The 23,491-nt window shown below is 41.1% G+C and overlaps 1 protein-coding gene across 14 annotated transcripts in view; it reads right to left on the bottom strand.

Moving 5' to 3' along the window:
- Window positions 1–23,491, bottom strand: part of DMD (dystrophin) — a 1,320,554-nt gene that overhangs the window by 30,324 nt on the left and 1,266,739 nt on the right. For 12 of the 14 annotated variants that reach the window (XM_075774516.1, XM_075774534.1, XM_075774546.1 and 9 more), the window contains 6 exons: window positions 21,875–22,032; window positions 13,352–13,518; window positions 11,147–11,258; window positions 5,988–6,124; window positions 5,175–5,213; window positions 338–403 (listed from right to left, as the gene is read on the bottom strand). In XM_075774516.1, coding sequence (XP_075630631.1) covers window positions 338–403; window positions 5,175–5,213; window positions 5,988–6,124; window positions 11,147–11,258; window positions 13,352–13,518; window positions 21,875–22,032 — 679 coding nt within the window. The remainder of the gene's footprint in view (window positions 1–337; window positions 404–5,174; window positions 5,214–5,987; window positions 6,125–11,146; window positions 11,259–13,351; window positions 13,519–21,874; window positions 22,033–23,491) is intronic. The other 2 variants (XM_075774610.1, XM_075774625.1) reach the window with 1 other exon arrangement.

Genomic DNA, 23,491 nt, shown 5'->3' with positions numbered 1-23,491 from the left:
CATTACCCCTTGTCCTATCATTACAAGCCCTATTAAGAAGTCAGTAACCTGAGTGCACAGCTTAACAAAGACCCCACAGGACCTGAAGGCAGCTTCTGACCACATACGTGCTCTGGCATGCAAGTTAGTCGACAGGCTGGTTAACAGCAACCAGGGACAATGCTCTGCATCCCGGAGCCTGGAAAGCAAAACCCCAAACCCTATGTTTCTTTAAGAAGTGCTCAGGTAGCAGCTAGCCTTTGGGGGTTTTTTTGTGGGGTTTTTTTTGGTTTTTTTGGTTTTTTTTTTAAATGATTGTTTAGAGAAAGATCTGCCTAACGCCCAGCTGGTCTCATACCTGCTAGCATAATGTTCAATGCGTGAATGAGTATCATCATGTGAAAGCTGAGGGGACGAGGCAGGCCTATAAGGCAGAAAACACTGATTAATCACAAACAATACCCCTTTAAAAGTAAAAAGACACTTAGCTATGCCTATACCCTCACATCTCTATGCCTTACACTTATGCTATGTTTGATAAACAGCAAGTCATAACTCCAGGCGCTGCGTGTGCCTCCTCAAACCATTGCTGTGATGTTTCGTGGTACCACACCAGGGACTTTAACCATTTTGCAATCCCTCTGTTGCAACAAGTCTTCTTTACACCAATCCCCGAAGAACCCTTTTCCAAAGGATTTATAGATGAGCTTTCACTCCAGTTTTCCCTTCACCCCTGCCTCCTTCCGTGGCCATTCTGGTTCACGCGCAGCCCTGCGCCAGCTGCGAAAGCCCTGCCAGAACCTCTCCTCTGCCACCCGCCATGCTCCAGTGCCTCCTTCCAGCACATCCCACTTAAAAGAGCCTTTAAGGACTACTCCACGAGCAACTACAAATAAATACAAGAAACATAAGATGTCTGAAATGAGCCTTTAATAACACACTGCAGACACTGATGATTTTGCCTAGCATTCTTCCAGAGTTGCAATCTGAACCGTAGATCAGCATCTTATACAGGTCACTGTCAGCTATTTTGGCGTTTTCTGCCTGACAAATCAGATTGTATGAGGTCCTCTTCATTTTTTTTGTTGATGAAAACAATTCATGGGACTTTTCTTATCAATTAGAGTATTGTTTCTTAGAGCCTTAACTCTGGAAAATGTCACCATTGAATTATGCTGCCTATGCAGTTCTGAGAGCATCCTTTGCTGCCATGTGGGATTTTGCCAATCTACGTGTATCGGGAGGTGCTGGAACAACAAAGAAAGATGCAGCTTCCCAAATTGTAGGGCAATCTCGTATTTTAGCTAAATTTCAACTTATCTTTATTCCATCTCTGCCAACTCTCCTTCTGGAACTCCTGACTGAGGAAGGACTTTCTCCCCATTGTAAATTGTTGGACAATGTGGTTCAGGCTGGGTCTGCCCAACGGCGACTGCACTGCATTGCAAAACCAGGTAAGTTTTGTGTTTACTGGTTATAAACCAAAACTGTCATAATCTTGTGGTTCATAATGCTTCTGAGTTTGATAATACTGCATAAATCTACTAGCTTGGTCATTTTCCAGTTTTCTAATCAGCCTGAAAAGGGCTCTAGAAAACTAGGATCCTTCCAGTTTCATAGAGCTGTATGTTGGTTACACAAAATTCACCATCATTGATGTCTCTTGTCACAAAACAGCAAAGTTTTACTCTTTGAGACATTACAGGCCAAGTATCACGAATCTCATTTTGTCTGAAATGAGCTTTGGCCTCCGACTGCACTTTTACCCATCACATGTTCAAACATTACCACAGCACACCAGAGGATAAATATTCGGCTCACAGAGTTCCTCAGTACAGCTGAGGTTCATGTGGATGGGCGATTGCTTCTCTGCAACTTGATATCCTATTTTGTGTAAGAACATCTACACTGAAGGGAAGAGAGGGGAAAAGGATGCAATTTATCTAAAGTAGTGCATTATGGAGCAAGATAACAATGGTTTTCTGATAAGTTGATGCTATCCTGATTTTTTTATTTGTTTGACATGCAGTAGATGTTAAGCTGGTCTAAGCTGGTACTGTCAATGAGAGAAGAGGTCTTGGTTTCAACAGACACACAAATGTTGCTGCTAATACTGTGCGTAGTCTAGGAAATCTGTGTTAATATCATAGCATCATAGAAAGGTTTGGGTTGGAAGGGATCGTAAACACCATCTAGTTCCAACTTCCCGGCCATGGGCAGGGACACCCTCCTCTAGACCACGTTGCCCAAAGCCCCATCCAACCTGGCCTTGAACACTGCCAGGGAGGGGGCATCCACAGCTTCTCTGGCCAAAAAAGTAGCTTTAGTTTTGAGTCCTGGTTCCTCTTACCCTGGCATTGCACATGTATTTGTACCAGTACAAAGGAAAGGATAGCACTTGGTTGGGACCAACTGGGCAATGAAGGGATGTCCCTTTTGGCAGTAGTGCAAGGCAAAAGATGGGCCTGACTGAATGATCGCAGACTTGCTACCTTGAAACTAAGCTTCAACTTCAGAAGTGAACAAGGTGTATAATATATATATTTTTTAAAGATAGCACAGTGTTGTGTAACTTGTTGAACTGATTCTGTCTATCCATCAACTGCAGGCAGGGGATGAGGTTACATTTCCAAGTTTGTCTCCCCTTCAGAACATACTGTAATGAAGATCTACCTCTACCTTTTTAAAAGTTTGCCTAAGAAAGCAAACCTGTTGAGAAGCACTGCAGTCTTTGTCTTGATTTTAGCCACTCAGAGGTACACTTTTGCCAGTATCTGAGCAAGCTTGGGAACGACTGTGCTGCATTGCAGGCTGTTGTGTAGACATAGTCTTAGATGCCCATCTGTGCTAGAGCTCACCGTCGTTCTTTTCTGAGCACACATACCCAGCCCACCTAATGAGTTTGAACAGTCAGCAAGAAGGCTGAGAGACATAGCCAATATTTAGCCAAGATAACCACCCCCTTTACAGGGGCTCCACAGCTGCACTGCTCAAGCTGGGGTCTCCGGGAACAGCCTGCGGAATTCCAGTCGAGTCAAGTGGTGATTGAGTGGTAAATACCACCTCCGGCAATTCCCTGCGCTCCTGGAGACCTGGCTGGCACGACAAGGGCACTTTTCTTGCTCTTCAGCACTTCAGTTGATGCTTCTTGAATGTGTAGAATCAAGTTAATTGTATTTGTGCCACTGAGAGCCCACAGTCCAAGTAAAAAGACACAAATTCTCACAAAAAGTGTGAGCTGTCCCTTTAATACCTGGTAAGCAGAATATCTGCTTAGATAATAAAATACGGGATAATAAGCAGTCAGAACCACTAACTTCTAACAAAAAATATATACGTATGTATTTATAAACAGTTCCATGTATACCACATGTTGAAGTCAGGATAGCACTAGCATTGCTGAACGCTGCCATGTTATGTGCTTTTGGAGTACTTTGAAGATTACCAGAAAACTGGCATAAAAGCACCAGAAAAAGGCAAGACCTTAGAAAACATGGGAAAGTTTTATGACAACCAGAATAAGAGGTTTGACTGCTGAAGTTGGAATCAGCCCTGTAACTGAGAAACAGCTTTAAACCGGGGTAGCTCAGTAACTCGTTTTGTAAGCCCGGCGGTCTAGCACGAAAGAAACGAACAAAGTTAGCAGAACAAAATGAAGAGCAATTCTTTCCAGCCACTATTAATTTCTTAATTTTCTGCTTTCTTGTCAGACCAGATGGAAGGATTGTGCTCACAAAAATACCCAAGTTGGTCAGATAAAAGGTGCAACCTCTCCGTACAAATCCTGCCTTTCAGTATTTCTCAAGTTTTCTTAAGTATTACATGTGAATTAAACTCCCTGTAGCATATGACACCAAACCTCTGGTGTGAAGCTATCGGTCTAGACAAACCAGGATGTTATTACTGTAAGTAATTAGAATTAAGCATGCTACATTATGTTAATTTCATGTTATGTCAGACACAGCAATGGCATTCCATATTATCCAAGCTTTCTTTAAATGTTACTTCTACTTTGCAGTTGTTCTAAAGGGTAAGAAATCTAGATCCACAGTTGAGTATATAGTATGCTGCAGTCATCCCCAGATGCATATATAAACGAAAGTGCATCCTAAAGTTCAAAGCCTCTCTAATTTCACTCTGGCTCCAGCCTTTTGGTGTTTTCTGTGAGCAAATCCTCAACCATATGAGGTTTGCAGTACTGGATGTGCTTCTTGTTTGCTTAAGTTTCCTAAAGGTAGAGCACATCATTTGACTTCCCAGTGGTTTGTGCTCCAAATGAAAATTATAAATCAATATTCCAATGTATACGTTTCACTATTGTTTATTCTACCAAAAATTCAATGAAGGTGCAAGCCATATACATTTTACCATATAGAAATATATAAAATTCTATTCATTAGTTTCTCATTAGTTAGCAATATGTGAATTAAAAATAATCCTTATTTAACATTATTCTAAAATCATCCATGTAACACTAGTAGTAGCAAATGCCACAATGGTAAGTATCTGTCTCTCTCTCTCTTTAGTTTATGCTGAGGGTATTACTACAACAGTAAGACAATGCACATGCAGGAATGGTGCAAGAATGAAAGTCCATTTCATAGCTGAAAAATCCTGGGTTTTAACTTCTGAAAAAAATACAGTAAACATTTCCCCATGTCAACCTGCCTTCACAAATCTTACTGTATCTAAAAAACTGTAATAAAATATCCAGTGAGCTTTGGATTAACTGGGGCACGAGTGTGCACAGCTGTGCATAAAACCAAGTTATAGCTTTATCTACAAACCAGTGTCATTCCTGAAACTGAATTAAATCCATCAAGTTCAATTTCTATCTTTCAAAAAGCATTTAGTATGCATTCAGAGGGATCAACACTTATTCAGAAACACAAGCTTTTAAACTACAAACTCTTATAAGCATTAGTAGGACTGCACCAAAATCCCTGTTAATTCGATGAAAATACATACTCCAGAAAGAGTATAGAGTACACAATCCACGATTGCTGGGAATTCCTGGATTTATCGCATTCTACTCATTCAGGATCAAAACATTCCTTCAGAGAGCGCACCAAAGAAATTAATCATAAAGAAAGAAGGAAATGAACTTATGTAAAACTAAACAAAGAAACAAACAAAAAAAGTGAGGGAACGCAGCAGCAGTAGCAGCAGCAGCACACTTCAGCAAAAGTACTCACGCAGAATCTACTGGCCAGAAGTTGATCAGAGTAACAGGACTGCAAGACAAAAAATGAGGAGGTGAAGAGAGAGGCAGAAGAAACTCAGCAGCAAAATAATTACAGAAAGATTAAAAAAAAAAATCACAACAGCTAAAAAACAGAAATCGAACAGACCAACATGAATGACTGTGAAGAGCAACCAACCAAAAAGTGAGAAAAAAAATTGAAATCTAAAATTGAAAAAGAGAGAAAGAGAGAGAGAGCGAGGACAAGCTGCATGCAATTGCCATTAAACAACTGATTAAACTTGTAAAAAAAACCCAAAGGGAACTGGGTTACTCATTGATTTCTCCATGTGCATCATTATTGCTTTTTTTTTTCCATAAAGACTTCAAAGTCATTTAGTAAGACTAAATTTATAGGGTGAGAAAAGATGAACTCAGCTGGGAAGCTTGCAAACACAGTAGCCTAATTAAAAAAAATAAAAACACAGAAAGATACCCATTTGGAAGAAAATAAAAATTTAATGAAGAGATCATTAGTCTCCAAATTGCCATATCAAACTTTGAAGTTTATAAGGCTATCAGTAAGACGGTAAGTATTTTTCTTTTACTAAGTGAAGCTGAAGTTCCTGTATAAGGACAGGTGAAAACAGATAAAAGCAATGGCAACTGGAATCCCAGCTTGTGTTTTCCTGCCAGCCGAGGTTAACAGAAATGAAAGAAAGAAAGAGGCTTTATGCATTTAGGAAGTGAAGGGAGTTGGCACCAGCTAGGGAGCTCAAAGAACATACCAAATGAATTGCTGCTTGGACACTTTAGAGCTACTCACGTTTCCATGTTGTCTCCCTCCAAGACAGTTTGCACAGGCAGGTAGCCCATTCGTGGGTGCTTTGCAAAGTATCTTTTTGTTCGAAATTTGTTTTTTAGTACCTTGGCAAAGTCACGGACGTCTTCTCCTGAAGTTGTCTGAAAGCCACAAATCACAATGAAATCATCTTTCATGAGGTTATCACTGTTTTTCGGTTGCCTCTTCCTTTGCTGGGTCACTTGGAAGAGCTGTGGCCACACCACGCAGAGCTGCCAATGGCTTGACCTCCAGAACCGCAAATTCAATTTATTTATCACCGTCACCTTACAATGTACTATACAGCAACACTGCTAGTGTGGAGGAAGGAGGAAAAAGGGAAGCTCCGAAAACCCCTGACAGGCTCATGCCTCATCCCAGGTGATGTCATAAGACAAGAATTTGTCATCTCCTCATGTGGCTTGGGGGATTCTTTGCCTGCTTTTTGTTCAGCACTAAAATGGCTGTAACAGAGGATGCACAGCCAGTCCGTGTGTCCAGCTAGCTGCTTCACTGGCTGAATCCTGACTCTTGCCACACGCTCATCATCTACATCTCATAGACTTGTCAGTCCACGAAAGTCAGACCTGTACTCTGTGTACGTTTTCTTTCCAGTTTCCCTTCTCAGCCTCCTCTGCCATTAGTATTTTGATCAAAGAGAAACGAAAAGCAGGTGAGAGCTGCTGAAAGCTCTTAGATCAGTTATTCCTTCCTGCGCCTGTTTAATCTGAAGCTAGCGGGCATTTAAGATCAATACCCTGAGGACAGTACAATTTGCACAGTTTTCCACTCCCTTGCCCACAGTCGGCTTTCCTTGCTGCTGGAGAGACCAGCAGAGGAGCGCAAAGTGGAATTAGTTTCCTAAAGACCAGAATGAGTCAGGAGGAGTTCAAAGGATGTCTGCTGGGAAGACGCAAGACTTCTTGCGAGCCTGATTAAGAGTTGGGAGATTTTCTGAAGAATTTTAATGGAAGACTTCAGTTACTTTAGTCAGGCTGCTCTCCCTTCTCTGCACCTCGCAGAGACACTCGACCCTGAAATACTGCTCTTCTACAGCAAATTAAGTTCTTCCTGACCCACATAACGATCTTGCTTCTCCAGTGTATCTAATTTGAAGGAAAGAAATGAGGGAAAAGTTAATCTTTCTGACATTTTTTAATGAGTTCTATGCCTTCTATTTAGAGAGGAAGGAGGTGCTGGGACCTATCAGTCAAGCCAACCTTCACAGAGCTGCTGAAACACAGATGTATGTATTTTTAACAATTGCCTGGGTAGAAAAATTAAGGATGCCCTGAAAAATAATCCACAGAAAGACTGAAACGCATTAACAGAAAGGACAAATACTATCCTTGTACAGACAACACCTAGAAGCTTTACGTAAAGCTGGAAAGAATTTGGTGCTCTTTCCGGTCAGTCTGTCTGGTAGGAAAATTCGGTGGGAGCAAACAAATGTCTGGCAGAGAAGTGACACAGCAGAACCTACAAGCCAGCACAGCAGCATCAGTATTTTCAAGAAACTGAGATAATACTCTATAATATTAAGTACCACTTCCTCAATACATGAGAAATAAAGACATTTTGGGGAAGGGAGGGATTAAGTATGCCCAGATCACCCAGAGGCCTCAGGAAGGGGCATTTTCTGAGGTGGGCTGGCATGCCCCAGCAGGAGGGAATTCCCTCTGCTGACTGCCATCGGCAACGCCTGCTGGGATTGCTCCTAACCAGGTCGGCATCAGGAGAGTACACAGAGCACATCAGCTGGGAACAGAGACAAACCTTTAATATTTAGTCTCGGTATAAATGGATTAAGCACAGCTTTCTGTCCAGTTTGTTCACCTGTGTCATTTATAACCATTTATTCCTGCCTCGTCTATTTTTGATGTTGTGAACGCTTTCCATTGCATTTGACTGTAATTTGGATTATGTGTTTTCAGGTATGATTAACAATAAAACATTCTTCGCTTTGACCTTCCTGGGACTGTTACCCCCTCCTTGCTCTCCTGAACCTTCTGCATGGCAACCAAACAGGAAAATAGTGTGCTCGCACAGAAACATCCCGATCTAGCGGGTAGCACAAGAATCCCAAGAAGAAAATATGTCTTCTAGTGACAACTAGAAGCACCAGGCACCTCTCATATGATCCAACTGCCGTTTAAAAAATGTTCAAGGAGCACAAGAAAGGCAAAGGAAATGTGATTATTATGTGGACAAGATGATAAATTGAGGCTATTTTCAGCCAATCTTTCTGATTTACTCCACAGATGTTTTATTACACATGATTTTCAGAGTAAAATCTTCCAAAACAAAATTCTCAACAGAACTGGTTTACGAGGAAGTAACAGTGGAGTTTCAGCATCCCAGCTCTCTCAAATAGAAGCAATACATAGGCAGCTGGGTCGAACATGTTCCAAAACTATTCCAAAACCAAAATTACTTCATAAGAAATAATTATTGTTATGCACATAAGAAAAACTCTACCACCATGTGGCTTTTCCCAGTTTGGTTTAAGAAAGTGCCGTGCCGACCCCCCACCCCAGACCTCCGCCCCGACTGTAAGCACTAGCTGTAGACAGGTATCTCAGTTTGACATGCTTCCTTCTAACAATGTGGGATTTATGCTGGTGTGTCACTGTTCAGTAAACCCAAACAGAAAAATGATCCTGCACTTAAATCTCAGTCTAGAAGTTGTCTTCTATGCTTTATTTGAAACCTCTTTAAAAGTCACCTCTCTCTGAACAATAAATTGAGCTGTGTTGCTTTCAGGAATAATTGTTGAAATTTTTCTGTCTAAATGAAAATTAGGGAACTGCCTTGCCCTTTTTTCTGCCTCAACCTTTTGCAGGAAAGGAAAAGTTATCACATCCCTCAGATACTTAGCATGAGTTCTCAAGTCTCCCCTAAGCAGAATTAAAGACGGCAGTGCTCCAAAATTTCGTGGAAGTGAGAGGGAGGGGGAATAAAATTATCAAAACACTTCATTGTGTTGCACATCTAGCTATTGCAAAGATACATCAAAGAAGGCATCACATGTCTTCTGCCTGCCAAAATGCATTTTAAGGTGAGAGATTTGTCTGGAGGAAGAGGAAAAAATGCTCTGCCACCTGCAAACCCCTTTTCATTCATTTAGAAAACAATTACATACTAGACATGATAGCTTCAGTGGATGTCTTGCTCAGTCACATAGTACTTGGGTTTATTTTTTCAATAGCAGCAACACAAAAAAGATCAGGGCTTGCTGTGTGTCACATTCATTATTTTTTTTCCCCCAGCTAATCCTCCTCTAATTCAACTGGCTGCTGGTGCAGCCAGGCACAGCACATTAGCACGGGCTGCTGGAGTTTAGGATTCACAAAAAAATGTACTGGCTGTGAATGGTTCTTTATTCTGACCCAGCAATCTGGATGCAGTTGCAGGTTTTCTGTTCACTACTGTGTTCACCTATTAGTAATCTGCACTTTAAGGGAGAACAGAAACCTGCTGGACCCTGTGTTGCAATGAGTTGCTGCAGACTGTCAGGGTGTCTCCCAATCCTCTTTTTGTTTCCCTCCTCAAAGCACATCTTATGAACATGTTAAGAAAACAGTGGCAAGGTGTTGGTTTGTGCACTCTATGCACCATTCACAAATCTCCCATGTCACTTACTAGCAAGAATAAGAGTGGTAAACTGCAAAACAAAATCACTGCCAATTCAGCACGGAGTTATTCAGCTCTAACGTGGTCGGTCGGTCTCTCTGCCTACAACTCAGATCATGAGAGTCTGCTCTAGGAATGCCTGCGATGGAGAAGTCTGTTCAGACCTGCCCAGGCATCGCCAGCACTTCCCTCTCACTTGTGCAGAAGTTCAGGCAAATCGCCCTTTCCAGTAACCTCAACCCCAGGGGGACGACGCTGAAAAGCAGCAGCCGATGAATACCGACAAAAAGCTAGCAAATGCACATTAGTTGCCCTCGCAGAGATTCAGATTAAATCCTGCCATTTAAATGCTACAGTAAAAGTTGACAGATAACGTAAATAAATATCCATAAATTAAAACTAACAAAAATACTGGTTTTGTTTTAATATTATATTTTAGGGGAATAAGTTTTTCCTTCCTAAGTTTCTAAGAAAAGCCGAGAGTCTTTACTTCATTTTGGCCATGGCTTTTTGTTTGGATGAAGATGTAAAGACCATTCATATAATTTTATGAGGCTAGCCCATGTATATTGATGCTCTATTTTCACCATTTATGTCTGACCAGCAGAAGAAAGTACAAGCCTAGGGACCATTCCATCGCACCAGGAAATGACAACCAGAGAGTGCACCACTTCAAGACCATCACAAACAATAGCAAAGGCAGCCGAAAGCTCAGTAGTGCTGCATGGTGGAAAGACAACTTGAGAGCTCCTCTAATTTATGCCCCTCTGTTCTGGTCATAAGTGGCCAAAAAGAAAAAGCAGCACACTGAGAGGATAAAATGGAATTTCCTTTGCCAGCTGTCTGGTATGAAAGAAATGTTTACGCACAAGTGATCCTTTTGAGAGCTGTGAAACAGGGGTGAAGACCCTCACCACACCATCAATGCAGCACATCTGCGTTGCGTTGCGCTGCACTGAACGCCCGGCTTCCCGTCTTCAGAAATGAAATCTAACTTGCTGCTCTTGAGAGCTTCCCTCGGATTTTATATCATCAAGTGATCATACAATACAAAGGTACCATTAAGTAGTATAAAGAACTTAAAACCGCAAACATAGTATTGCAAGGAAAACAAGTGGAGCAGCAACTTGCTGAGGAAAGGAAGAAAAATCTCCCACTGATATGGAGAAAACACTGCGACACAAGATACGAATGAGCATTCGCACAAATCCCAGGCTTCCTGCAGGATCCATAAAATGAACTATGGCACTGAATGTGGAACAAGTCATTAGCAGGCAATAATACATTGTGACACAGCATTGTACAAACAATGATCTTCAATTTACTTCAAACCGTTGGAGTATCCTTTACTAAGCATCAGAAATTGCTGGCATGTATAGTATATAAAAGGTGATTTAATTAGGAAGGGGAAGAAAAGCCGCCCAAATGCTCCATTACCTTGCACATAGGAAATGAAGTTTTTCCTTTCTACATAAGAAGGGACAGTAAGGGTCAGTAAAACAGCTACTTACTGGTGTGCAGTATTCCACCATGGGATAGTGCATTTTATGACCTTTTGCAACACGGCCGGAGAAGAAGCAACTTTGGCAGATGTCATAATTAAAGTGCTTTAAACTTCTGTACCTAAAAGAGGAGGGGAAAAAACCCACAGCTTCAGAGCTTTGTATGCGAATGCTTCATATTGGCTTGTCAAGTTTTCTGTGTAAGTTCCCCTCCCTGAGATGTTATGCGGTGTGCAATGCCAGGCAATGCTCCTCTCTGCCACCGACGGACAGCTATTGCTGCCTCATATGTTTATCAAAGATCTGAATCTTCAAAAAAATTTTTAACATTGGGCAACAGCGAAGATTTCTACACAATCACTCTCTCTTAACATACAAAAGACACCACGGCGCTTTTTTGTTTCTATACTGCTAATTTCAGTTCTTTTGCTGTTCATCATGATTCCTAACACAGAAAGTCCTGAGGAAGTAAAATTCAAATAAGTAATGCCCTCCTCAACAAGTCACTCCAGCAACCTCCCAAGTCCTGCATACAAGGCAGGAATTTGCTTGTGTCCTTCCGAGCACCTCTATAAAAACAATCTTCCTGTATGGCACTCCAGCCATGCAAAACTCTGAATGTGCTTTCGGGCCATTATTTAATCTCATCAGCTGCATGAGGCAGCTAACTGTTGTATCTGCTATGCTGAAGTGCTTCAAAGAGCCGGAGGCATAAGGGTTGTCTTGTTCCAAATACGTGAAGCAGTTCAGTCACAATGACCTCAAAAGAACATTGTTTTAGACATACTGAGGCGCACAGTATTAGCTTTCTAAAAGCCTTCCAATACAGTATCTTTTTGTCAAGTGTGTACACAGGGTTTCAATGACTTGCAAAGCCAGAGAAAAAATCTGTGACAGACAGATTCTACTGTCATGATAATAGATTTGTTATATAAATTTAAGAGACAGATGAGATCAGTCAAGTAAAATTAGACACACAGAGCTCCAGTGTCCACTTCCCCAGTTCTCGATGCTCACTACAGACTATCCATTCACTTGCCATCCTTTGATTTTCCAAGTGCTGCATTTTTCAATTCCACCTACTTGTCTTTGTTTATACAAAACTGTGTAAGTAATTCAGTAGTTCATAAACCGTATCTGAGAATGGGAAAATTAGACTTCGTGAATGTGTTGAACTACTCACATTCCATCCCTAGCTCTTCCTCTGTAATATTTATCATTTCCCAGTTAAGAAATTCAAGAGGAATAAAAGCAGAAGGAGAAGAATTTAGATGATTAGAGAACAGCCTCACTAGAGAAAAACTCAGATTTAAAACAAAGCAATACCTTCATTATTTCCCCTGTTTCCCACTGCCTGTGAAATTGCATGGCAGAAGGCACTGCCCCATGGCATGCATAAAAGCAACATTCATACTCTCCCAGGTTAGAGCAAAAATGATGGCTTTTCTATGTGGTACTGCTTGCTGCTGTTGTCTGTCTGGGTTTTAGAAACAAAATTACAGAAAGGTCTTTGTAAATGACACCGTACCATAGAAGGAAAAGTGCCAGTGGTAAGAGAAGACTGTGCATAAAAAGGACAGAAACCACACAAAGCAGCTATTGCGAAGCAAAGTGATAAAACAAATCTAGGCATAATTGAAAGTGAGTATTTACTTAGCTGTTAAGTGGATTCTCAACAAGCATACCAACACACAGCCATTTTACAACACAGTGACTTATTCATTGCCATAGTAACCATGGTGTCAATCCAGATGTTTAAATAGACCGGCAACATTTCTCCCTACTCCAGGTTAATGTTCCACCACCAACATTCTTTCTCTGAGAAATGCACATGTAGCTTTACCCCTCTGTGAATTGCCAAGTCACTTCCTTGCTTTACACCATGACAGAAAGCAATTCATTAGGATTCAATTCAGAAAATATAACTTCACCTACAGGAGACACTGAATGTAAAGCAAATTGTACTAGTTGTGCAGTCCATCAGTACTTTGGTTGAGGCATAGAAAGTCTGGGACACAGAGGAAGGGCAGTATCTTAACTGACACATAATTTTGTTCTCTTCAACTCCCGCATCACTGTACCCAGTCTAGGCGTCGCTCTCTCTCCTGTCCCATCACAACTATTTGTTCCCTGAACAACAGGCATAAAATCAAGTGCATGATTTGCCTGTAAACAAGCAGTAGTACACATAGCAGAAAGCGAGCGAATTTGTACCTGAATCCGATAATCGGGCACTCCTTGCAGATGTTACACTTCGCTTGGTGCTTGGCGGTCTCGGCGGCAGCCACCCTGTGCAAGACGGGCAGCCAGACCATGGACTGTGGTTCCAGCCTCATCCAGTCCAGGAAGAGGGCTGCTTCGATCTCCGGTTTGTTGTTGGCCTGTAACACAGGGGGAAGACAGACGGGGGCTGAGTGCAAGTGATCTGTCTACCACCAGCGAATTAACAGTTCAAGCCGTTTGCTTCCTGCCTACTCTGTATCTTTTCCCTGAATATACTCCAGCTTTTCCCCCAATCCAGCCATTCATAAAAAAGTAAATTATTAAAAAATCAAAAAAACCTCCAGGACCCTGCCTTCAAGCTAGAAACTGAAAACTATTATTAACGTTTCAAATTTCTCTTTCTCTTATTCCCTATTACAATAGACAGCACTACCATGTACTCTGTCACAGAGAAAATCATCCACTTACAAGATCACCTTTGATGCCTGATCTTGTGTTTCCCCGTCTCTTATCTGAGCCTGCATAGCAGTGCTTCTCACCTATTTTAAAAACAGTTTGTGTTATCGAAGCCCTAAAAATTGCACGTCTTTTATCAAAATTCTTTTTTCCTTAACATCCTTCATTATCACGCTGCCCTTTCTTCAAAACGTACGCACGAGGAAATCATTCAAATCCCTTCTCAAGCCTCTTGTTGAACACGTAAACTCCCTGCCTCCTTAACTGCCTCAAAATCCCTCTTCCCACCATATCATCTCTAAATTTCCTGTCATTGCCTGCAAACACAATACAGTTCTGTTCCGCAGAATACGATCGATTTAGCCTCGTATTCCATTACTTCCCACTTTTGCCTCTTTGCCAACAGCAGAAGAGCCTACGAACGCTTCCCAGCAGCCCCATTCCTCTGCTGCCTTCCCATCACATCCTAACCAGTGTGATGATGTCAGGTATCTCTTCTACGGTAACTGAGGCAGCTCAGTCGCAGAGCTGAATCCCATTGAGGCAGGCACTGTGCACACACCAAAAAATGATATATTGTCCCTACCTGGCAGCACCTACAGTATGGAAAAAGAAACAGCAAAGAGACGAGAAACGTGAGGCAACGGGGACAACAGCGATCTATCTGCATGGGTAGAGGTCACAGCGTACCGGCAGAGCAGGCACTGCAAAGAACAGTGCAGAACAAAGGCAAAGAGCATCAAAAGGGATTTTAAGGAAAACAGTGAAGTGATGCAGTCAATGTTTATGGGGAACACCTCTCCAGCCTGCAGGGTGGTGCGGAGCCAGCCCAAAACTGGTTACCCGAGAGCCTGGGAGCTGGTGTGGGTGCTGAAAGCGAGGTGATGGATCAGGTGGAAGCAGCGAAGGGCTCCGGAGGGGAGGACAGGAGGGAGGAGGACGGGTCCGCACAGGGAACAACCCAAGCAATGAAGCGGGGTACCGTCCTGCTCCATTTCTCTAAACCATCACTACGTGCTAATTCAAATTCCTTGAGACATTTCCTTCCATGCTACCCAACAGAAACAGCATATTTATGGGCTGAATATATTTAAATCTTCTGTTTTCCTTTTTTTCTAGGCTTTCAAATACAGCCCTCAGCGGGCCAGTCTTTTATATTTCAAACTTCACAAGGCAGACTGTCTTCCTTTGTGGTTCCAAACCTATTTGAAGCATTTAAATAAATAATAAGCATTAATGTATCATGTACATGGACCAAGATGAATAGAGGATTGAGGGCTGGGGTTTTTTACATTTGCTCTCAGTTACTTTTCCAGTTTCTCATGAAATCTGAGTTTTGTATGACCTAGCTAAAACTTTATTGAACTAAAAATGCTAGCAATGAATTTGGAGAAAAAATCACAACTGATCTAAAGGAGAGAGAGCTATAAGGAAAACCAATGAGTTGTGTGTTTGTTTTTTTTTTTTTTAAAGCTAACATTGTTTATAATCTTGACAAACAAATTAACTGATCAATACTTGACGACTAAGAAAAATGCAATGTCTCCTAGACAGAACCCCTGGCCACAAGAAAAATGTGGAAAAAATCCCCCAGAATATCTCCTGAATAATGCATTACATTAAAATTGACTTAAAATGCTGCTGCAATACTTTGGTTAATTAGAAACGAAAGATTTTTTGGCCAGGGCTTTCTTCTTGGGAAGTCTGGGAAACCATCTAAAGACTCCCATGACTGCACTTAAGATCCACATATATAGATTTCTAGTACAGTCATACATATCCTTTTTGGATGTTTGGGGTGAAAGCATCAAGCCACAACATATCTACAGTTACTCAGATAAAGTTGCTCACAATTTAATATTCACTACAGGACTTACATGAAATGAAATGACCTTTCCTCCCCCCCCCCCCCCGAAATACTTCTGAAGACTTCTGCATTAAATCCTACTCCTCTGTTTTTTCATGTAGCTACAGAATTTAGGATCCACCCCGCCAAAGAGAAAAAGAGAGAAAATCAAATGTACAACAGAGTCCAGCCAACGCTGGCAATAGAATTTGTTCAGAACAGCGGATACTGCCTTCTGCTGCAGGACATCAGTGAATTCAATAGAATTAAATTAATTCTAGATCTCTCCTAAGAGAAAGGCATATTTATGATCATCTAGATGTCTGTTTTTCAGCTAGGAGCCAGGGCAGTAAAGGGGCTGGGGAGGGACTTTCTGTGGCTCACTCAGCGCGCCACCATCAGCCAAGAACTACGCCGGCAAACCATTATTCCGCCTGGCAGACTACACTTTCTATACAGAGGTCCTTTAAGCCTCAAAAACAATTTAAGAGGATCTCTTTAATATGGAATTTCTAATAGAAAAACATGAAGTGTACGGAAATGCTGCAGTGCAAGCTGCAGTCAGAATAAGAATGAGCCGCTCAAAGCGCTGCTCTCCACTTGTAGCTGCTTTAAATTTGCAGGGAAAATATTGCGGCGATGAAAGACTTTCTGTAACGCCCAAAGATCTATTTTAATTTTGCAGTCACTGTCGATTGCCAGCAGTCCCAATAGCTGCCTACCCAGAGCTCCGCACGCTGACTGTACAAAACCTGTGCTCAGAGAGATTAGGTGCATTAAAATGTATCAGAACTGGTTCCGAATTATATTACATGAAGATTTAAAGCCACGTGGAGAAAAGCTGGTCAGGGTCAGACAGTACAGGACAGACAGTTCTCGACTGTTCCCTGAGCTGCTATTATGATTTTTTTAATAATCTCTAAATCCGGTAAAGGCAGCAGCTGAAGATTTTACATAAGGGAAAAAGTCTGAATTCATACAGTTTGTATCTGAACCAACAAGATCAAGCTGTAAAGAATATTAATGGGTCTTCTCTTGAACACATTTCTGTGCAACTCCTGATTTTTATGGTAATAACAGAGTGAATCATAAAGTAAAATTCATAAAGCCCTTTCCAGCTTACAAGTAACAATTTGTTATGGGGGACATTCAAATTCATTATGTTCCAGACATCTGTTTTTCAGTATTTATTTTGCAGAAACAATGGGGGAATAGGAAGTTGGGTGGTGCTAGCATCTTTATGCAATACTTTCAATTTTTCGTTTTTTTTCCCCCCTCTTCTTCCAGCTAGTAGTTTAAAAAATATTCTGTGTTATATTAGCTTTATCTATCCATAATATGAAATATGCTCCAAAATACAGTTGTGATTTTACGTGAACTATGTGATATGCTTTTGGACAGAGTCGGACAATATAGCACAAATTTCTGGTAACATTTTTGATTAGCTATATTCTGTTTATATGCAGTGCAGGAAATTAATTGGAAATAAATTAACATTGTTAATTTAATGATGTTTTTCGTTTGGATGGAAAGCTTTACGTCAGTCCAGGTAAATATTATTTTTGACAAACCAAACTGAAGAACGGGATTCTTATTAGTTGTTAAAGTTTAAAAATGCGGAGCAAGCCATGAACAGCAGCCATGTCTCCCCAGAGTCAGACCAAATGTCTTCCACTCTTGAGTGGTTTCCTCAATTTCCTCATGTTCTTCCCCACTGCTGGCTGGTAAGAAAACAAAAGTCAAGAACTTATCATTTCTGAGACAAGTGCTGTTCATAATCAAGAAAGAGGGGATTATTCTAAAGGTAACTTTGGGTGATACAAACTACTTAAACCTGCCTCGACCCTTGGAGTAAGTGCTTAAGAGCATTACTTTGACCCCTTGCATTACACTAGATTGCATTGAGTACTCCAGTCAATGTTTTTAGTGTTGTGGCAAAGAGTAATAAAATAAAAACCCCCATGAATCCAGAAGTGAATTAGTGTACAGTTTTATATCATCCACACCTGAAAAACATCATCTTCCGGCTCCCCATCCCTTAAACCATTTTAAAATAGTTTTTTAAAACAGTTCACTTGTAGGACTCTTCAAGAATGCCTTCCAAAGTCAGGCACAGGTTCACAAAATCCTGCTGAAATAAAATCAGAATTTCTGTTTTATGACATTTACAGCATAGCAGCTTGAAGAAGGATTTGCTAGTTCCCTTAGGCCAGCTCTCCTGTCAGAGCCAAAAGCAGAAGAAATATCCTATGAATAGAAACAAGGACTGCCTGGATCTCTCAAAAGAGATCAAGTCCCTCAACAGTAACACTGCACTTGTATGTTATTTTCATATAGACCTCTATACCACTATATATAGTTATTTGTACACAGTATTGATCCCTAACTGTTCACAAAAACCCCAAACAACGCAACGCAGCCCTCACAAAACAACTGTCCAATCAATTCAAATCACAGCATTTATGGCCAAAGTCACTATCAGGGTCCTTGCCCAGGATTTGCAATACCCAAACTTCACATAAAAGGACTAGCAGGTCCCGATTTTAGCTTTTACTTGTCTGAGTACATACACTGGATTTGGACACAGTTAGGTACTTGTAAAAACCAGGCTGATCTTGCCTGATCATTGATGAAATACAAACCTAGAAATGAAGACTATACAACACAAAATATTAAAATACTTTCCTCAAAGTGAAATGAAACAAGAAGGTTTAAAATACAGTCATGAATTAACTGTACATATTTAATTACTCCTTAGCTTCATCTCTACTAGTTTTTCATATCAAGTACTCTCCTCCAGCTACACCCGTGAAAGAAAGCATACTTAAAGCAGTTTATAACTGAGAACCAAATATCCAAACTCGTATTGAGATTTAGCAAGAGACATTTTTATCTGAGTTGCCTTCTGTTTTCACATCACATTTCTTAAACGTCCCAATGTCACAGTAACTCATCCAAGGCAGTGACATGAATTCGTAGGTCCTATTTACACTATACAAGGAAAGCATATTAATAATTTTCCACTGTGATTAAAACACAGTGCATCTGTCCTTCAGTCCATAACAATTCCCTATCCTGCTTACTTAAAAAAAGTACCCGTCACAGAATTAAAAGGAAAATGCTTTCACACTGCAGTAAGACTGAATTCATTCAATTTTTCATGGATCTATAGATTGCTTTGATGCAGTCTGAGCCCAGGTACAACTATATATACAGTCTTCAAATAGTCATTAGATCAGGCTCTTTGCTCTCACTTAAAAATATTTTTTCTTTAAAATCTCAAAGCAGAAATTACATTCCCCTGCCGTGCGTAGGAAAAATGCGTCCCTTAACATCCTTTTGCTCCCAGCAATGACTATCAGCACCTCTCCATATATGAAGAAATCTAAGAAAGCAAGAGCCGGTGCTGGGGGGGGATGAGAAGTAACAGGGCGGCAGCAGCAGCCTGCGGTAAGGGGACCCACTCCCGGGACCGGGCAGCAGCGGCAGGGCTGGGAAGCCCCCCCCCCCAGCTCTCATTCCCAAGGACTCCCACTTCAAACTGAAAAGCAGGAGAGATTTCCCCTGTTATCACCGGGAACAGTAAACATCCCTTTTTTTTCCTGCTGTTGTGCCGACAGACAAGGCCGTTGCCAGGGCAGCTAACCTAAGGGGGCTGGGAGAGCCATTTCTGAAACACACATTTGTTGCAGACTCTGACATGACCGCAATTTATTGCTGGCTTATCATCACTAGAAAGAAAAAAAAAAAGAAAGAAAAAAAATTCTAAAGAAAAAGCATTCCTCCCCGTGGGCGTACAAAGAAAGACTTAATTTAGTTTCCACACAGTAAACTATGAATCCTCACACTATTTTTAAAAATTGAATTCTCTCACTTCAGTAAAAGGAGGGAGCCCCATGCAATCCCCCCTCGGCCGTCCAGCTCCTCCAGCCACTCCGCTTCCCAGGCTGCTCCCTGGCCCCCTCGACACCTCTGCACTGCCCTCCCAGCCTGAAGACCTCTGCCCCCCACACCACCGTCTTATGCTGAAAGGATCTCTCTGTACTCCTCCCCTTCTCCTGGAAAGTTTTATTTTTTCACCCATCTCCATTTCTGGCTGCTCCTTTCCTTCATGCCTCATCCTACTCACCTGTTTCCTTCATTCCCATTAGTCCTACTACCGTTCTTACCATCGTTCCCTAAGGGTGGACCTTTTTTTCCCCACTCCTTAGTTCCTTCTCCCTCTTCTCCACCAGAGCTCTCCCTAAGCTTGGATTTCTGCTCCTCTCCCTAAGGCTCCATCCCCCCTGTTCTTGTATTTCCCCTCCTTGGTTGAGCCTCCCTCCCCCTTTCTGCTCCCCTGAGAAAATCATCTGTTCTGCTGAAACCCAGGTCAGAAACCACCCTCCCACTCTGCAAGCTAAAATGAGACTTCACCTGGAGAGAAGAAAAGAGGATGAAATTTCTCTTACTGCAGAAAACCTATTTTTCAGTGCAGGTAAAAGAAGGAAACCTCAGGTTTTCTGCCGCTGTGATTTATGAACATGTCAAAGGTTGTGTCCAGCTGTGCTTGGGCTGTTTCTGGAAATACCAGCAGCATTCAGCCCGCTGGCATATCTTCATTTGTAATGACAATGTCGCTAACTCATTTTATTCAAATAAACATTTATTCCAAGGTCTTCTTGCTACTATATAAAAACTATTTTTGTATGTTCCATCACTATGAATTTTATTGGGTTTTTTCCTAGTATAAACAGAAACAACGTCAGCGCTCTTTCAAAAAAAACCCCATGTTTTTGTCCGATTCCGAGGTCACTTTCCTTATCAGTTTTTCAACAGTACTCTAAGTGTTGTTGCCATTCACTTGGGAAAACGACAGGATCCAGCAAGTCTTAATTTCCAATGAAGGTCATTTGCAAAAATGAGCTTTTGACCATGGATTTGCTGCGGCATCATTTTGTGCTGGTCTCACTTGAAAGCCCAATGTGGAACTTGAGGCTTGAAAGTGATAGCAGGATCTAACCCAGCTATCAAAATTACTATATACAGTTTATCAGCATGGGTTATCCGCCCAGGATATGGCCCTATAAAACATGAATTTGGAAATGTCATCAAATACAGATTAGAATTATAAAAGGTCAAGACATGAATGATGGAAATGGGGAAATGTGAATCCTGTAGAATTAATCTGTTAAAAGAAGTTTAAAAAAATACAGAAAGCAAACGTTCCATTGCAACTGAAGTTTGTGGCAATTTTAGAATCAGATTCTTTTCATAGTCACTGTGTATAAGAAGACTACTTCCAAGTATTAATATTCATTGAAAAAAACTTGCTGTGTTTTGCTTATTACAGAACCACAACTGCTACACAATGCAACTTGTGCAGCAGGCAAAAAAGATAACAACTCTCCCTGCCCCCAACCAAACAAAAAATCCCCCCGGCACAGTTAGGGGATGGGAAAACAGCCTTTCTTCCATTGTAATGTAGAAGATGCATTGAGAGTTAATCACAGACCATACATTACCTCTCCTCCTCTACCTTTTCATTACGCAGCTGTCTTCATCTTGTGCATTCTGCTATTGGTTAGGATAAGGATGAATAATTCCCTTAACTCTCTTCGTCCCCAGATTAAATAATTTACAAGTTTGAAAAAGAGCCTGCAGTTTGCCGTGTGTTCCTCAACAGAGAGGACAGGAATGCTTTCAGTATTCTTTAAAGAAAACTGGCATTATCCATTCAAGCAGTGTCAGGAGCTCATGGAGTGCTCCTCCCCCTGGACCGGGCTGCAGGCAGGCACTCCTTTCCCATTGCTCCCCTGGGCACCTGGCTGTCACCCGTGTGTATATGCCCCAATTTAGATTAATCATTGCTGTTAGCCTACACAGCAGCAATAAATGGTGATCTATTGCTGGCAATAGAAAATTGTAAAACCAGGAGCTGCTGTAATGACTTAAACTGTTTCCAGGGTTAAGTTACAATACAAGCCTGGATGACAATTATTTGCTGCCTGGATAATGGCATAATCTGGGCTTCTTCCATCATGGCCAGAGAAACGGGCTAATTCAAATACATCTCGTTAAAGGAATGGTTTAATACACCAATGAACACCACCATTAAATGACCTTCAGTACCCTAATCCTTCTTCCAGATTTTCAATCCTCTTCAGAACGGACAGGCTACCCGGACACAAGATACAAATCAGAAAATTAACAGCAAGCAAAGATGAACTTACAAACTGGAAGCAGCTTCTGACGCTCGGCTCGATATTGCTGCCCCCGAAGGAAGCCACTTCCCCCAGCTGCCGAGGGATCTGGATGGAGTCGTGCAGCAGGAGCCCCAGCCGGCGCTGGTCACAGAAGCCTGTGGAGCTTGCCACTTGCTTGAACAGGTCTGGAGGAAGGAAAAGGACACCTGTGCTAAAGTATCACAACCGGGATACAGAAAATAGTGCAGAGGTTTGCGTCATTTCAAAGGCTCACAAGTGCGCTCAGCAGCCTTGGGGGACGTGAACACAAACGTGTCTTCGGTTTGGCTGCTTCTCTTCCCATAAACACTGGGATTTTTTTCTGTTAAATAAGCAGCCTAGTAATAATTTTTAATAGCATTATTGGCTTGTACCTGGGAAGAAAGGCCATTATAACACAGCACCTGTGGCATTACTGATAATAGCAGCTGTGATTCTATAATGCAGCTAACTAAACAGCAGGATCTTTGAGCCACAACAACATAAATATTTTTAAAATACTGTTTCACAGTAAAATAACCTCATACAACATATAGCACATTTTCAAGTCTTAGCAATCAATGTACAACTCAGAGGATCCATTTCTCTTTCAATTGAGTTGAACTGAAAAACAAGAACTCCCTAACTTCAATAGATCATAATCTTTTAATCCAAGAGTATTTCTAAAATGAAAGAAAAACATTGCACTATGACAGAACCTGCCATCCACCGGGAATCTTAATATCATATTAAGTTTTCATTTCTGAAGTGAAATGTCACTTGAAGCCATGTTCTGCTACTGCATCATTCTAGAAAAGAATCCTTACAGAACAGAATTACTATCCCTTTGTAAGCTCATTTTAATTGGGTGGGAATTAGTTATACTACACATACATTGAGGATGTTTTAGAGTTCACAATAATAAGAAAAACATTAACTAAAATATTTATTTTGTAATATCTCTGTTGACAATACATGACCTGAATAAATTCTCCTTACTTTTCAAGGAGTTTAAAAGGAAAAAAAATAAAAGAGAGAGAGATGGCTAGAATAAAATAAATAAATTAATACCCTTTTATTGGAGCCACCTTAATATTTCACCCGACACCAGGGATACAATTATAAAGGTGCTTCAGCACTGCTCAAGATAACTTTCCTAACTCTGCTTAACACCTGTTTTCTTCCAAAGGACTAAAGGAACGGATAGAGAAAGGATTATTTTTTAATTACACAAGTTTCACTCTTGCCAAGTCTAGTTTTATAATAAATAATTTGGGGATAAATCCTTCCATCACCTCTGCAGGCCTGAAGACTTGTGCTCTAGCACAACCAACTCTGCTCTGCTGCATAAATGAGAGAAAAAATTTTAAGGGGTACAACACATTGCATACTTGCAGCAATACTAATAGCAATTGCACTATGACTTTGGCACGGGTGGTGAAGCCAGACCACAGTCTAGCAGGCAATTCCTTCCTCTCCCACAAAAGATTCAGCTTTCAATTTCCCTATCATTAAAACATTAAGTGTTCTACAAGCTTAAAAGGGGGTTATGCATTACTGTGCACACACACTGCAGGAGACTATAAAATATGAATAAATGTTTTCCTTTATAACTTGGATAATCCT

This window comes from Balearica regulorum, chromosome 1, assembly GCF_011004875.1.
Source record: "Balearica regulorum gibbericeps isolate bBalReg1 chromosome 1, bBalReg1.pri, whole genome shotgun sequence".
In the NCBI taxonomy this organism is placed as follows: Eukaryota; Metazoa; Chordata; class Aves; order Gruiformes; family Gruidae; genus Balearica; species Balearica regulorum.
Note: the sequence above shows the minus strand (reverse complement) of the source record. Positions and strands in the feature narration are given on the sequence as shown.